The sequence below is a fragment of the Penicillium riverlandense genome, assembly GCF_028828495.1.
Source record: "Penicillium riverlandense strain IBT 135883 chromosome Unknown utg000002l_segment0_segment0, whole genome shotgun sequence".
Lineage (NCBI taxonomy): Eukaryota > Fungi > Ascomycota > Eurotiomycetes > Eurotiales > Aspergillaceae > Penicillium > Penicillium riverlandense.
In genome coordinates, this window is record NW_026643195.1 from 1,997,112 (window position 1) to 2,012,921 (window position 15,810).

Sequence of the window (15,810 nt, forward strand, 5' to 3'; positions counted from 1 at the left end):
TTGATCCTCGTCAAGACCCATCCGCAACAATGGCGTCGCAGCTTCTTCCTTTGGGTTGGTTTCGGACAGGGCGGTAGGCCGAGCGGACTAGTACTAACCGCTTCGGTAGAGCTCATTGACAAGTGTGTCGGTTCCCGGATATGGGTGATCATGAAGGGCGACAAAGGTGAGTGCTGCATATACCTGTTTCGAGTAACGATGCGCCGATGCTGATACCAATGAAGAGTTTTCGGGCACATTGCTCGGGTTTGACGACTACGTGAGTAAGTATCCCTCTCTCTAGCGCCGTGGGGGTCCAGCAGGGTGCTAACCAGGACTCTAGACATGGTCATGGAGGACGTGACGGAATTGTACGTGTTTCTCATTCCAAATCAATGCAACTTTTGCGCATCTTCCAATTTTTGATGCTCCAGCTCCCATTGTTCATCTGTTTCTTCTCTAACCGGCCTTCCAGCGACTACACCGGCGCCCAGATCAAACTTCCCAAGCTCCTGCTGAACGGAAACAACGTTTGCATGGTACGCACATCATCGGCTTTACTTACTGCTTGCAGTCTAATCTCTTCCCTCTAGTTAATTCCCGGTGGTGAAGGGCCCGTGGCCAGCTCGTGAGATGGACTCAATGCAATTTCCATCGCGAAAAGAACTTTGTACTTCATAATACCGAATCAAATGACCTGAGATCGCCCTCCTCGCATGCACAACTATCTGTCTTGACATACTCTATCCCATGGCTATACCCCCAGATGCAAGATCTACATTTAAAGCGTCTTCCTCATGAATGCCTCCCACAGCGTGATAACGCCCCCATCTAAAGTCTTCTCTTCATACAGCGGCTCCTCCTTCCAACTGACATACCCAATATTCTCATACCACTCCTGAATACTGAACGACGGCATCGACATGCCAATTCGCTCCCACATGCCCCTCCATTCCGGGCCCTCTTCATATATATACCGTTTGCTCAAAGCAGTCAGTGCAATAGACCGACAGTTTGTGCTGCCATACGGCTCTCGAACGGCCATTTCCTCGACTAAGCTCATGGCACGTCGTCCCAGTCCATACGCGCGATATTCTGGCAGAATAAAAAAGGAACTGATAGTGAGCACGGACTTGTCTGCGCGCACGAGGTCTAGTTCGGGTGGATCGCAGTATGCGTCGAGGGAGATGTGGCCGGCTCGGATAGGGTTGTTGCTGTTGTTGGGTTGTGGGAAGACTATCCAGAAGAGGTTTTTAAGGCCATCCTGTTGTTTTGATTTCCATTTCTGTAGTGTTTGTTCGTCGTAGTGCCAGCCGCAGATGACACGCTGTCTCCGAAGCTCGACGAATTGATCTGTGTCATGGAGACTGATGGGTTCGAGGTCGCACAGTTGAGACATGGCTGACATGGCTGCAGGACATAGGATAATAAGAGCTGGTTTGCGGCTTTGAGAGATTATTCCATTAGTCACTAGTGCTTACAGGGCTGCCTTCTACAAAAGGGTGCTTGATTCAATAACGAAGTGCGAGGTACACAAAATTCCAGATCTGGTGAGAACGAAGGAGACCAAATTGATCCCTGCTTGGCCCCTGCTTACTTCCCGGATGACAATGCGCACCACGCAGCTTATTACCGGCTACAGCCGGCATGGCATAGAGCCTTGCAGCAGTACAGACATGGGAAAAACAAGGTTAACCGCCATGCCAAACCTTCATGAGCTTGGTCAGTGCAACCTCTTCTCCGCAAGGATCACCTACTGTATTGCCTCATCCCCCCACGGTACAACTAACACCATGAAGTCATTCGTGGAGATGCGCTTGCAGCTATTCTAACCAAGTGGGTCAAGGGAGGTGGAAAATGCCGCTCTGTGCTAGCATGAGTCGGTGAAGGCTATTGACTGTGGATAAAGGCATAGAGTCTAATTCTGTACACCGGGCCGGTGAGTGTGGAGCAGACAGAGCCGAGGTATAGTATTAAGTAGTATAGTGCTGGGTATGTAGTTGTCCGACATGTTGAGTCTGGTAAATGCGCCCCCTGACGTAGTAGTTAGTTAGACGTGCAAGACTGCAAAGAAGACATTCGATGCATAGTTAGATGAAACAAGCGAATCGTAAGACTGCTGACAAGTCAGACAGCAGCCAACCGGGACCCGAAACATCAGTGACATTCCGGCGGACGCTGATTCGTCGCAGGGAGGCGATCTGAATTTGGAAGGTTCACAGCGAGATCGCGCCAGAAAAAAAACCTTTACTCTGGTTGGCACACTTTACCGGAAGGATCAGTCTGTTTTAAAACTCGGGCACCGTCAAAACACGAACACGAATAAATGCCGACCCCGATTGCTTACCCCAGACTCTCATCCGCAGACCCGAGTGGAAACTATTAAGTAACAGAATGGTCTATTCCCCCGCATTCTGATCATGATGGGTCAGACAATCGACAACTCTAATGCGACAGAGTCGCCCCCAAAAATAAATGATTAGTATTTGAAAGTCCGTGGTAAAATTCCCGAAGTGAGCAATAAACATCATGATCTCTACTTATGACTAACCCACGTAGTTCTTTTATCCGGATCGCCGCTGTTGACACTGAACTCTCTTTGCGCCTTTATATGGGGCGTGGCAGACGCCGCCATGGTTGACAGGAAACTCAATCCGACCCAGAAGAGAGCCTCCCTCGGGGAGAACTCTGGACTGTGCCTCCAGGGTCATGATTATTACTAGGGTCAGCTCGATGCTACCGTGGCTGCTTGTCGTGCAGGCGCAGCCAGTCGCATGGGCGCCTGAGCGCCATCCGCCCGCGTGGCTTCGGTGGCGGATACCCCAGAGACTCGCGTAATATTTCTACGCCAGATCGTAGTCGCTTGCTCGAATCCTGTAGCTGTTTGTAGTTAGTTCGGGGCAACACTAGGTCGTCTGTATGTCAGAATCTGAAACCCGGACATGTATGAACCTCGATTTGCGCGAAGGATGGAATCCTCAATTTGGTTGACCAGTATACGGAGAAGGAGTGGTTGGGGCAACCGAAATGCAAGCCAAGGCGTTGCCAGTGGAAGGAGCGCCGGTCTAGGATGTGGTTCCGGAGCCGGTGTTTGGGGAGATGCGATGTCCTCGTAGTTTAGGAACTACGTAGTTATACGAATGAACGGAACACACGGGCCCGGCCAGGGCGTGGCACACCGCGTGATGGTCGGTTCTCCCGGGGTTCCATGCAGGTCAGTGTGTGCCAGGGTCGAGAGGGTGGCGCTCCGAAACAGTCGCATTCGAGAAAAAGTATGCCCCGGAACTAGGCCTATTCCGTGCGAGGGCTGAACTCTTTCCAGCCTCTCATGTGGCCATCCGTTACGCCATCAGCCATTGCGTGCAGCGTACCCCGAGTGCGCCTCGGACGCCATCGGACAGGGGGCTTGCACTTGTCCAGACTTCCGGATGTGCCGGGCAACCGTGGTATAGTCAGAGCGATACTTCACTACATAGACTAACTCGATAAGAGCAATCCACCAGCACTCCACAGCAAAGTCCTACGATCATCCTGGCCCCCTTTTCTCTTATCTAGGGTTGGCTGGATCAAATGATTGGCCAACGGGCCCTGTTTGAACATTGCGGAGAGCGACCGGGTTAGGGTTAGCGTCAGTGATCCCTGCCGTCTTGGGGGCGAAAGCTTGGCTGTCAGTTGTACCCGGTCGGTATGATCGGGGAACACGGTGACGAGAAAAGATTCAGGGGTTATGAGAGAGTGAGTGATCACTATAGGGGGAAACTAAAGAGGTCATTGTCAAGGAGAATCTTCAAAGTAGTAACTCTTGTAGTGATCATAGACCAACGGGGGAGAGATAAGAGGGCCCCATCCATAGCAGCTGCCCCATCGGTTACTCCAGTATTTCACCATGTATCAGCATACGGCCCATGCGCCATCGACCCAACCAGCGCACATTATCTCGGCGAGGCAACATGCACATTCACTGAGGTATTAATTCTTTCAGATCTGCCTGGTCCGACTATATACTGCTGGTGTCCCCCCACCCCTCTCCACTTCTCTCGGTCTCCCGTCTTCACTTCTTCATCACTCACTCACTTCCTTCCCATCCTTCCTCTACGCTTCTCCTTCCCGCTGGCAATCATGGAGGAGAAAAAGGGTATCACAGAGTCGAAGGCGGCCATCGCGGAGCCACCCCCAGCTTATGCCTACGGCGACTCCGTGCCCACCCGCGGCACGCTGGGCCAGCGCATCGTGGATAGCTTCAAGCGCGATCCCAACGCTCATGTCACCCACGGGGCCCCGGCAGGCGCCGATGGAACGGGCTTCGATCTCGAGGGTGCCGCGCAGAACACTGCCAATTCTCCACTGCAGCGCAAGCTGAAGGCTCGTCACCTGCAGATGATTGCCATCGGTGGTTCGATCGGTAGGGAATTTCTCCTGGTTTACTCAAGAGGTCGTCTGCTAACGTGCTGCTGATAGGTACTGGTCTGTTCGTGGGTTCGGGAACGGTGCTGGCCTCGGGCGGTCCGGCCTCGGTGCTCATCGCCTACTGTCTGATTGGAATCATGCTTTACTGCACCGTCCACGCGCTGGGTGAGATGGCCGTCCTCTTCCCGGTCGCGGGTTCTTTTGCCCACTACTCGACTCGGTTCATTGATCCCGCCTGGGGCTTTGCCATGGGCTGGAACTACGCGCTGCAGTGGTTGGTGGTCTTGCCCCTAGAAATCGTTGCTGCGTCCATCACCATCGGCTACTGGAACTCCCCGGTTAACAATGCCGCCTGGGTGGCCATCTTTTGGGTGTTGATTGTCGGCATTAACATGTTCGGTGTGCGAGGCTACGGTGAAGCCGAGTTCGTGTTCGCCATTATCAAAGTCACCGCTGTCATTGGGTTCATGTGAGTAATCTCTTGATTGCCTTGATCTTGACATGACCCACTCACACTCTTGTCTCTAGTATCCTAGGAATCATCATCGACTGTGGCGGTGCTCCCAAAGGAGGCTACCGGGGCGGAAAGACCTGGATCAATCCAGGCGCCTTCAACGACGGCTTCAAGGGTCTTTGCAGTGTCTTTGTCAACGCTGCCTTCGCCTTCGCTGGCACTGAGCTGGTCGGTCTGGCTGCGGCTGAGACGGCCAACCCGCGCAAGACTCTACCGACTGCTGTCAAGCAGGTGTTCTGGCGGATCACTCTCTTCTACGTGGTCTCTCTGACTCTCGTCGGTCTCCTTGTCCCATACACCAATAAGAAGCTTGTTAGCGGCAGCTCTTCGGCCGATGCCCACGCTTCGCCGTTTGTCATTGCCATCGAATCCGCTGGAATCGATGTCCTGCCGTCCATCATGAACGTTGTGATCATGATTGCAGTCTTGTCCGTCGGCAACTCCTCGATTTACGGCTCGTCCCGTACCCTCGCTGCCCTCGCTGAACAGGGTCAGGCGCCTCGATTCCTGGCCTACATTGACCGTAAGGGCCGTCCCATCTTCGCCATTATCTTCGCCTCTCTTCTGGGTCTGCTGTGCTTCCTTGCCGCGACCCCCAAGGAAGTGTTGGCCTTTGAGTGGATGATGGCTCTGTCGGGTCTTTCCTCGATTTTCACCTGGGGCTCCATTTGCATGTCCCACATTCGCTTCCGCCGCGCGTGGAAGCTTCAGGGCCACAGCACGGACGAACTGGCCTTCAAGTCTCAGGCCGGTCTGATTGGCTCCTGGGTCGGATTCATCTTCAACTGCCTCGTGCTCATCGCCCAGTTCTGGATTGGCGCCTGGCCATCCGGCTTCGGTGCTTTGAGTGCGGCAAGCCGGGTGAAGACCTTCTTCGAGGCCTATCTGGCTGCCCCCGTCGTGATCGCCTGCTACATCCCCTACAAAATTTACTACAAGACCAAGTTCCAGCGCGCCGCCCATATCGATCTGGTCACCGGTCGCCGGGACCTGGATGTCCAGTATCTGATTGAGCAGGAGAAGGCCGAGCAGGCCCAATGGCCTGCCTGGAAGAAGTTTTACAAGTTCTTCTGCTAGACTTTTAAAGGGCGTTGTTTTTAATGATAATGCTTCAATTTGTGGGGGTTCGGAAGGGGATTGGAAAATGTGCTGTATATCCATAAATTACTTATATCTACTGTTTTGCTATCTCCCAGCTTAGCTTGAAGATCGATGTTTTGATGAAATCTCACTCGCCTTTGCTGATGAATGGACATGGCTTGCCATACTTACTCTGGTTGTCTCTGTTTGCCCTTATACATTACTGTAGCGTGCCGACGCTCACATGCCAGCCATCTTCGATGCGCCGCCGATCCTCGGCCGCCATCTCATGGAAAAATGCATGTCTTCTCCAGACTTGGCATGTTTGCACCATTCCAGTACTTTCTAGCAACCCTCGGTAGGTACCATGGAAGTACACCATGGACGCTGAACTATCCAGGGACAGAGCAAGTACCACACAAGTACCTCACGATCGATATCTTATTATTATACCCCTTTTTGTCATAACACATAGTAGTTTTTCCGCTTCACCAGGCCGTGCTCTCCGGATCTCTCGGATCCCCCAATGGCAAGACGAGAAAAACAGAAGCCAAAAATAGCACGAAATGGGAGTTTTGCTCTAAAGGGCATTAGTCAGTGGATCCCGTCGTATCCATACGGTAATACGAGCTGATCTGCACCGCCGAGCTGCGTCAGCTTCAAACGTAATATTACCGGGGCCCAGGGCATGACGCCGGGGTTCCAGGCAGTCACCCGGTTCGATCTCCATCTTTTCTCGGACACTGCCTTCGTACCTGAGCAACCCACAAGGTGCTGCTTCTGCTCTCGTTTTGCTTTTCCATATCGGTTTGCATTGCATCGCCAGTTCCCCTTGGGCTCGGCCTGCTTTCGTTCGTTCTCTTCCTTGACTCCCTTCTCGTGGTCTCGCCGCAGCCGCAGCCACAAGCCACAGCGCTTACCCTCGCCGTCAACCTCCCACTCCTAGCCTCGCGCGTTAGACTTCTCCCCTGAAGGTATCGCCCAGCAGCTCGGCCATCCGTTTTAACATCCTCTACTTGGTACGGTCGCTGTGCGCGGATCTGGATCGGACCCCAATTGCTCACGAAGCCAGCTGGTCTGCTCTCGGTGAACGAACAGCCACGAAGTCTCAAATCCCCCTCAAAAGCTTCGACGCTACGAATCTCTTCCTGGAACCTACGCGACACCATATCCTCGCTCCCGATTCCCATACACGCCTTCTGGAGGAATCAATTGCGTGACTACGATTACGTGTCCAGTGGCCATTGCGTCAAGCGTCTGAGTTTCGCCGATCGCCGTCATAATGCCTGGTTTTTCGGATTCATTCTGGACGCCCGACTATGCCACCGGGCTGGGGGTGCTGTATGGCAAACTGCAGCAGGGTGTGGTGGAAAATAGGCAGATCTTGACCATCGCATCGATGCGCGCAGATGCGGAGGAGCAGTATGGTCTTCGCATGGGCGATATTGCTCCGAGTGTCGATCGGTTGACGGGAGCTGGGTTTGGCAAGGATGACGGGGCCAGTGTTCGCAAGGTATGTGGAATCGAATGGATTTGCGCGTTGACATCACAAATGCTGATACGATTTCCCCCTCTAGGCGTATGAAGGCGTCCGCACTGAGATGATCGAGGCCTCGCGGAATCATCGGAAGATTGCGAACAATATCCGCGAATTGGTTGTTTCGCCTTTCCGGCGCTGGAGCGATGGGCATGATATGCGTGTCCAGCAGTCGCAAGATAGCCTTCAGTATCGCATCAAGGAGCACACGAAACAAGCTGAGCTAGTCCAGAAGCTGCGTAGCCAATATTTCAACAAGTGTCGTGTGGTTGAGGACCTCGAGGAGGAGAATAAACTCGCCTTCCAAGCGCCCGAGACGAGCCCCCCGGTCAAGACGCCGAAGCTTGTCCTGCCGACTGCTGAGGAGGAACCCGAGGAGGAACCCGTGGAATTGGGCGATCGGGTTTACCCTCCAGAGGAGGTCAAGCAGCTTCTGCTGCACATGCTGGATAATATCAAGCTCGGCGATGCGAAGGTGCCCATCATTGGGACTTATCAGAACACCTCAACCGGCGCGGATATTGTGGAGTATATCCAGGCGAACATGAATGCGCAAAATCTTGCACAGGCGGAGAGAATTGGCCAGGATCTGGTGGATAATGGCTTTCTCCGCCTGGTCGGCAACATGGGCAACGTCTTTGCCAATAGCTCTAAGATGAACTATCAGTGGCGGTCCAAGGTCTTCCAGCTCACCGGCATTCCGGAGAAGAAGAGGCCTCTGCTGCGTGTCACGTCCATGGCAGCAAGCGAGGATGGCAGCGAATCGCCAATCCAGTCCGTTTCGGATATTCTGAATACCTGGAACCCGCTCAACAACCCATACCCGAACGAAACGCCCGCCGAGAAGTTGCGGAGAGAGTCTATGGAAGCCGATGAGCGATACAAAGCCGCTGTGCGGAGACTCGACCAGATTCGGTGCCGCCTGGAAGAGGAGGTCGTCGAAAACCTCCGCTTCATGGAGCAGTGCGAGCTGGACCGCCTCAAGGCAATCAAGGCCGTGGTCCTTGACTTTTCTGGGGCGATCAGCAATGTCATTCCTAATCTCCAGAGTACCGTCGACAACATGCTGCTGTACCAGGAGACGATCCAGCCCCTGGCAGATCTGCGATATCTACTGGAGAACTACCGAACAGGTGGCTTTGTCCCTCGTGTTCAGGCGTACGAGAACTACTATGGCTCCGTTGAAGGTATGATATCAAATGACTGGTTAATTGGAAGGACGCTAATTCGTGGCAGATCAAAACTTCGGTGTCGACCTCGAAGCCAGAGCCCGCACTGATCGCAAGCGTGTTCCAATCCTGGTGACCACATTACTTACCTACCTCGATAACCGTAAGTTCTTCAACCCCATCACAACTTTGCCCAAATCCTAATCATCCCCAGGCTATCCCGAACTCGAGGGTGATGAAGCACGACGGGGCATTTGGCTCCATGATGTCCCATTGGGTCAAGCGCACCGCCTGCGGAGTATTTTAAACAACAGCAAAGTGGACTACCGGGAGGAGCTGCCCAGATACGATATACCCGTTGTTGCGAGCGTTTTGAAACTTTATTTGCTTGAATTGCCAGGTCAGTCTTAAACCCGATGCAGTTCACCATTCTCTGCTAACTCTTAGGCAGACTCTCTTGTCTCTTCACAAGTCTACGAAATCGTGAAAACAATCTATTCCACCACCGCTCACGAGACCACGGAAGAAGGACGCATCAAGGTCCTCCAGAGCACTCTGGGGCAGCTCCGTCTCGTCAATATCGCCACACTCGATGCCATCATGACCCATTTCACGCGGCTGGTCGACTTGACCTCGGCCGACGACAAGTATATCTCTACGCTGGCTCAAACACTGTCCCCCTGTATCTTGCGACCTCGCACGGAGAACAGCTTGACCATGGACGAGCGACACAGCTACCGGTTGATCCGGGATCTATTCGCCCACAAGGAAGCCATCTTCGGTGAACTGAAGCGCCAGTCCAGTGCTGCAATGGGGACCTCCATTTCTTCCCCGCGGCCTCGCGCGATCAGCACGGATGAGAGCAACCGCCGCGCAGCTATGGAAGCCCGCCAGCGCGCTATCGTCAACCGCAGCCGAGCCACCAGCCCCGCTGCTCGCCAACGACACCGCCGTGACCGCTCCAGCGGCGCATCCGAGTCCACCCGCTTCCCCATAAACGTCTCTAGCCCTCCGGGCAAACACAACGTGCGCGGCGGCAGTTTAGACGTGCCCAACAGCGCGACCCCCTCCGAACCAGATGACAACAGCCCTCCAACCGTGAACGTCCAGGCCGCCGCCGAAGCAGCCGCCACCAACGGCACGTCTGTCGACTCCCCAGCTTCAACAACCGGAGGCCCCGCCAGCATCGTGTCGGAGTCCTCTAGCCCACCTCCTCCACCAGACACCGCCTCCGACGGCTCTCCCACCCCAACCCCAACACCAGCACCTACCTCCGGCGAGTTCGACAGGCACGCCTCCATCCCCCGCTCGGTCGGTGCCCGCTACACCCGCAAGCCCGGTCTCGGCAGCCTGTCTAGCTTCCCGACTGGCGCGGGCGTCAACTCCCCGGACACGGATAGTAAGCGGAATAGTCTTGCGGAGAGTACCAAGGGCGTGACTCTGGAAGACAAGCCTATGGATGATTAAACGGGAAGGGAAGCAGCGGTGGAGTTATCATTGTTTTGGGGGTTGCCGCTTATGCGTCGAGCGAGTTTTTGCAATCTGTATCGAAGAGCAAGGCAAGCAAAGCACAAAGCCGCAAATCTACGTCCTGTCATGTTCTGTCCTCTTCTGTCCTCTTCTGTCCTGCCTAGCCTATGAATAAGTATCGGTCGGCTCTGGAGATGGCAGAAACGAGACTTTTCTTGTCTGTTCTTTTCTTATCCTGTTTACTCTGGTTTTCTCCTGTCCCTTTAGGTATCTGAGCCTTGTTTCCTCCGAGGCATGTATGCATCCATACCCTTTTCTTCATTCTTCTTATATCTGTTTTGCTTGTGCGTCTTGTATGCTCATCCAATATATGCGTCCATGCCTTTTCTCGCCTTTCTTTTCCTCGGGGACTTGGACTCCATCCATTCGCTGTGTTCTTAACCAAGGTTGGTACATTACATGCATGTATAATCTTCTCTTCTATTATGAATGGTTTCATTGAGGGATTCATCTAAACGCATAATCATACTCCAGACATGCAAAGCAAGGCACAGCACAAGCATCAACACCAAACTAACAAATGAGAACCGTAATGAGAAAAAGCTTAGCACATAGACAGACGCTAGACATGATAGAGGTAATGATAAGGTCAACTCCAAGAATGAGGGGCAACACAGAATAGACAGTGTTGTACAGAGAGTGATGAAGGTTAACACCGTTTGGAAAAGAATCCGTGGATGCAGGAGGAAGGACACATGTAATGGGAGAATGCCATCCAGAGAAACAGTCAAAATCAAAGACCCTCGCCTCGAAGCAGCCGACGCAGGATCCCTTCGCCGGGACCGGCGATCTGGCTCTCAATTTCCTTTTGGGTAACGAAGCAGACAAGACCTTGTTCGTCGAGACCCCTGTGAGGCGTGGCGGGCATATTTCCCGATTTCGAGGGCGTGCGGCGAATATCAGAGCCGGCCGCGAGAGTCCCGCCGCGGCCGCGGCCTTGGTACTCGCCGACCAGTCCCATTGTCTCCAGATTCCCCAGAACATCCTTGAACTCGGTAGCTGTTAGAGGATGGAGGATGTTGTCGTTTCGACAGAGGGCACAGTACGTGTCGAAGGCTTGTTTAATGCTTGGAGCTGCCATTCGGGACTTGGACGGCGTGCTGGGGATGTCGCCTTCGCGACGCTTGCGTTCGAGGGCGATCAGAGCGCAGATTGCTGCTTTCTGTTGAAGGTTCAAGCCCTGCAGTCTTTGGACGGTGCCTTGTCCAAAGGCCGAGGAGGTCACCTTGGCAATGTGCGCGATACTGGCGCGGGGTGCCGTGACTGCAGTGTAAGATGACATTGTTGCAGCAGCCTGCGGGGCCGAGTCCCCTTTGACAGGAGATGCCAAATTCATGTTCTCTGCTAGGATCGCAGTCTCAGATTCCTCGGCTTTCTTCTTCTCCAGCTTTTGCTGCGTCTCCAGCTCAATAACATCGATGGCACGCTTGATCAGCTCAAAGGCCTTACGAAGATCACCCGTTTGGGAGGCCACCTTTTTGGAACACAGCTGGATGGCGGCAGGATGTAGGAAAGGGACAAATTTGGCGTCGGTCTCCGTTCCAGTTGGAAGTAATGACCGGAGGCGGCTGGTGATCACATTCGCGATCGAGGCAGCGTTGTACGGCAAAAACGCCAGGAGAGTCGGCTTCAGGTTCTTTGCTTTCAGCTGTGGGAGAGACCGGTCGGTTAGATCCAGGGCGTTGGCGATGCCAATCAGCAGGAGGCTCGACTTGTTATGTAGCGACCATTCAAACAGCGACTGTAGAACCCCCGAATCTCCACCCATGAGCAAGTGGTCGATTTCATCCAGACTGACCAAGAATAAGTCCTCTCTTTTCTTGGAGGGAATGAACATTGACTTCAATCGATCCGCCTCGCTCTTCTTGAACACTTCAGACTCTTCGCCAAAATCCTGGATCAGCTTGCTGTAGACATCGCGCGCAGCTCGCATGCTGACACAGTTGACGTGGGACACCCGGACGTTGGAGAGATCGAGACCTCGGCACACCTCTTGGACCATGGCGCTTTTCCCCGTTCCAGGAGGACCGCTCACGTAGAGACATCCTCCTTTTCTGGATTGGATTCCCTCCTCAATAAATGAGACTAATTTTTGTCGCTCCGTGTCTCGCCCAACCAATGTGGTCGAAGTGGCACCGCGTGCAAACAGTTGCCTAGCCTGCGAATAAACCGACTGCGACACATGAGCCGCACTGGGAGTGGCACTTTTCCGAGGCGTCGGGAGAACGTCGCTATGCCGAGGGGTGCGTGGAGTCATGGACTTTGCGCCCACCTGCACTCGGTGCCTGGGCGTGACGGGCGAGTGCTGCAGTGCATCCCGGAACCTCGACTTCTGTGGTGTTTTGAACTCGGTTTCTCCACTCGGTTTGGTGTTCTCCTCTGTATCCATGTGTTAGCCTCGATGATCCAAGACATCTCTCCGAGGCTCTCAGCTTACCCTCCACCGGCTTTGAGCTGCGGAAATGCGAATTGATCTTGGTCGGAGACCCACCCTGGCCATCACGAAGGGTGTGCTTGGACGGCACGGTGTCCGCAGCACACTTGTTCTCGTCGCCATTCTCCTGATCTGGCTGAACGCCCTTCGTCCTCGATCGCAGTTGGCGTTTTGGGCGCGGCTCGTCGTCCTCTTGGTGGACTCGAGGGATGCGAGTGCGGCGCTTACTGGCGGTGCGCTGCGGTAGCTCTGGAGGTTGGGTTAGTTGAGTAGAAGAAAAAAGGGCAGTTGCAGTCACCTTCGTCGACTGCCCGAGAGCGCTTTCCCAAAACACTGGCTGCCATATTTGGTGGGGGTGGGTTGAGATTGACCGAGAGGAAGAGCGACCGACTCCCGGGTTGAGTTGTTCCTGCCAAACACGCGCCTTTAGTCGTGTTTCGCGTCGCGCGTGCCCATTTCTGCCACAGGCGGTAAAGCGCTGCATTGTTGGTCTTCCTGGACACCCAGAGCTTAGTCAACCGCAGTGAGGTCACAGGCAGATGATCCGCGCGGTGTTTTGTAGCCTGCGAGCGTACTCCGGATGATTTCTCTCTCACTGCTAAACTTCCACCTCTCCCCTCCTCCTCCTTCTTCTTCCTCTTCCGACTTTCGTGGGTTCTTAGCTTGTTAGCCGCGTTGGTTCTTCTTGAGTTTGCAGCGGTCTTCTCCGGATTCGCTTGCTCCCACCTCGACTCCATCTAGATCGTTTCTCTCGCTGCCCTGAGCGCAGGATATTTCTCGACTCCTCGACCCAACCGATCTGCCCGGAAGCTTGCCTGATACACAACCATGGCGGACGACGTGGTGGCTCAGTTCACCGAAATCACCGGCTCGTCGCCAGAGCTGGCAACCCAGTACCTGCAGCTGGCGGACTTGAACATTGAACAGGCAATGCAGCTCTACTTTGAAAATGGAGGCGCCCCTTTGACGGATGAACCGACGACACGGCCACCTGCTCCTCAACCAGTACCTCGCCGCTCCGGATTCGAAGACGAGTCGGGGGTGGTGCATGTCGATTCGGACTCGGAAGATGAGCTTGCCGCCGCGACTCGAACCCAACCATCCGCTATACCGGATGCCGGAACAACATTTGACGATGATGCCGCCATGGCTCGCCGCCTACAAGAGGAAATGTATGGTACTGCACCGGATGGTGAGGCTGAGGATGGTGTGCGCGCACCGATGGCACGGACGACGGAAACACTTGTAGGACCGGGATTGGATTTTGACGAGGATGATATGCATGCCAATATTCTCAGTCAACTACGTACTCGCCAGCGAGGAGGTTCGTGTCTAGTTTTCTTTATCAACAACATCTGACTGACATTGTGGCTCCTAGGGCGACCGGGCATTTTCAATCAGCGCGAGGACCCATCGATTTGGACGGGCGACTCCGAAGAGACACATCGTGAACATTTAGCTGCAGCCACAGGAGGGGCCTCCGAGGCTTCGTCGAAATCCAACATGCTTGCGGAGATGTATCGTCCCCCGTTCGAGATCATGTCAAGACTGCCGTGGGATGTGGCTCGCCAGGAGGGGCGCGATAACGAAAAGTGGCTGCTGGTCAACATTCAAGACTCGTCCGTCTTTGACTGCCAAGTTTTGAACCGGGACCTGTGGAAAGACAAGAGCGTTCAGGAATCCGTGAAGGAGCATTTTATCTTCCTACAATTCTCCAAGGATGACCCTCGTGCTTCGCCGTACTTGCAATACTACTTCCAAGCGAGCAACGTCTCCGACAACTACCCTCACATTGCCATCGTTGACCCTCGTACCGGTGAACAAATGAAGGTCTGGTCTGGGCCCCCAGTGGTCAAGCCTGCCGAATTTCTGATGCAGCTTCACGAATTCCTCGACCGATACAGCCTGAATCACAATGTGCGCAACCCTGTCGCGAAGCGGAAGATAGAGAAGAAGGAAAAGAGCATTGATGCGATGACTGAAGAGGAGATGCTGGAGATGGCGATGCGGAACAGCCTCGGCGAAGGTGGTGCTGCGGGTCCAACTTTGGAGGACCCGGATGACCTGACCCGGAGCACGGAGGATGTCAAGGGCAAGGGCCGGGCTACTGAAGAGGACGTGGACATGGCCGGGACAGAGCTAGTCGCGGAAGAAGAAGAAGCCTCTCCATTTGGCTCAATTCCAAGCGATCGTCCGCACACCGAACCCGATGCTGACCCGGCCACAACTACGCGCATTCAGTTCCGCCATCCGTCCGGCAGGGTCATTCGACGCTTTGCACTTTCGGACCCAGTCCAGCGAATCTACGAATGGCTTAAATCCAGCCCTCCACTAGAAGATAAAGCTGGTGTGGAATTTGAGCTAAATGCCATGGGCCGCAATCTCATTGACCAGCTGAGCACCAGCATTGCAGACGCGGGACTGAAGAACGGAACTGTGATGATCGGATATCTGGAAGACTAAATGCAACTTTTCTTTTGTTTTCGGCGGTCATCTATTCTCGTTTTGACTGGGCGTTAATGTTGGATGATTGCGATGATGTTTCAGACTTCCCCAACTCGCATTGTTTTGCTCTCCTGCCGAGTGTTTTCGTGGCAGGGCCTACGGGTCTCAGATACAAGGATCTTCTTTGCATCTTCTAGGGGGGACGTGATATTCCTAGATGTTATCACTGAACAGATCCATAGAATTCCTAGACATCTTCGAGCTACTATTTATTTCTTATAGATCTAGATCGGACGCGGACCTCTTGTCGCCAGATCAACGCGCTCACCGCCCTCGATAAGCTTCACCGCCTGGCAGAATGCCCCTCCGGTAGATAAACAGAACGCAAGGGAATGACTTTGTTCCCTCTTCCTCACCCCATTTCACACATTCCCTCGCTATTGTCTGAGCCGTTGAGGGTTTCGGTGCGAGTTGATGATGCACCACGACTGATGATTCTTTACAGGCCCTGACCAATCTCACCCACTGCGTAGAGAACTACCCGCCCACATTCTTTTGTTGACAGGCGTGTCACCTGTACGTTAACAGGCCACAATCGGTGAACAATGACTTACCATCCTATTCACCAGGCACATTCTCTATTCGGCTCCATTTTCGCTCGATGTGGAATACATCGCTCGTGTCTCACCCCATCCGATCGATCCATTCACACGGT

General features: G+C 53.9%; 7 protein-coding genes across 7 annotated transcripts; 4 read left to right on the forward strand and 3 right to left on the reverse strand.

Annotated features, from left to right (window-relative positions):
- Window positions 1-29: 29 nt before the first annotated feature.
- N7474_003108 (RNA-binding protein LSM5) lies at window positions 30-611 on the forward strand (the record flags this gene model as incomplete). Its single annotated transcript, XM_057194523.1, has 6 exons — window positions 30-54; window positions 110-166; window positions 225-263; window positions 323-350; window positions 455-518; window positions 573-611. 6 exons carry the CDS (start codon window positions 30-32, stop codon window positions 609-611), a joined length of 252 nt encoding a protein of 83 aa, XP_057055878.1.
- A 149-nt stretch (window positions 612-760) lies between these two features.
- Window positions 761-1,387, reverse strand: N7474_003109 (uncharacterized protein; the record flags this gene model as incomplete). Its single annotated transcript, XM_057194524.1, has 1 exon — window positions 761-1,387. The coding sequence occupies one exon, from the start codon at window positions 1,385-1,387 to the stop codon at window positions 761-763; it is 627 nt and encodes a 208-aa protein (XP_057055879.1).
- A 2,711-nt stretch (window positions 1,388-4,098) lies between these two features.
- N7474_003110 (amino acid permease GAP1) lies at window positions 4,099-5,977 on the forward strand (the record flags this gene model as incomplete). The annotated part of the gene is made up of 3 exons (XM_057194525.1): window positions 4,099-4,381; window positions 4,438-4,855; window positions 4,915-5,977. The coding sequence occupies 3 exons, from the start codon at window positions 4,099-4,101 to the stop codon at window positions 5,975-5,977; spliced, it is 1,764 nt and encodes a 587-aa protein (XP_057055880.1).
- Window positions 5,978-6,574: 597 nt separating this feature from the next.
- N7474_003111 (uncharacterized protein) lies at window positions 6,575-7,261 on the reverse strand (the record flags this gene model as incomplete). The annotated part of the gene is made up of 2 exons (XM_057194526.1): window positions 6,575-6,922; window positions 7,211-7,261. The coding sequence occupies 2 exons, from the start codon at window positions 7,259-7,261 to the stop codon at window positions 6,575-6,577; spliced, it is 399 nt and encodes a 132-aa protein (XP_057055881.1).
- A 1-nt stretch (window position 7,262) lies between these two features.
- Window positions 7,263-10,153, forward strand: N7474_003112 (GTPase-activating protein RGD2; the record flags this gene model as incomplete). The annotated part of the gene is made up of 5 exons (XM_057194527.1): window positions 7,263-7,493; window positions 7,558-8,704; window positions 8,754-8,849; window positions 8,901-9,086; window positions 9,138-10,153. The coding sequence occupies 5 exons, from the start codon at window positions 7,263-7,265 to the stop codon at window positions 10,151-10,153; spliced, it is 2,676 nt and encodes an 891-aa protein (XP_057055882.1).
- A 796-nt stretch (window positions 10,154-10,949) lies between these two features.
- On the reverse strand, window positions 10,950-13,134 carry N7474_003113 (AAA family ATPase CDC6; the record flags this gene model as incomplete). The annotated part of the gene is made up of 2 exons (XM_057194528.1): window positions 10,950-12,595; window positions 12,654-13,134. 2 exons carry the CDS (start codon window positions 13,132-13,134, stop codon window positions 10,950-10,952), a joined length of 2,127 nt encoding a protein of 708 aa, XP_057055883.1.
- A 344-nt stretch (window positions 13,135-13,478) lies between these two features.
- N7474_003114 (DNA-protein crosslink repair co-factor UBX5) lies at window positions 13,479-15,113 on the forward strand (the record flags this gene model as incomplete). Its single annotated transcript, XM_057194529.1, has 2 exons — window positions 13,479-13,974; window positions 14,029-15,113. 2 exons carry the CDS (start codon window positions 13,479-13,481, stop codon window positions 15,111-15,113), a joined length of 1,581 nt encoding a protein of 526 aa, XP_057055884.1.
- Between the last annotated feature and the right edge of the window lie 697 nt (window positions 15,114-15,810).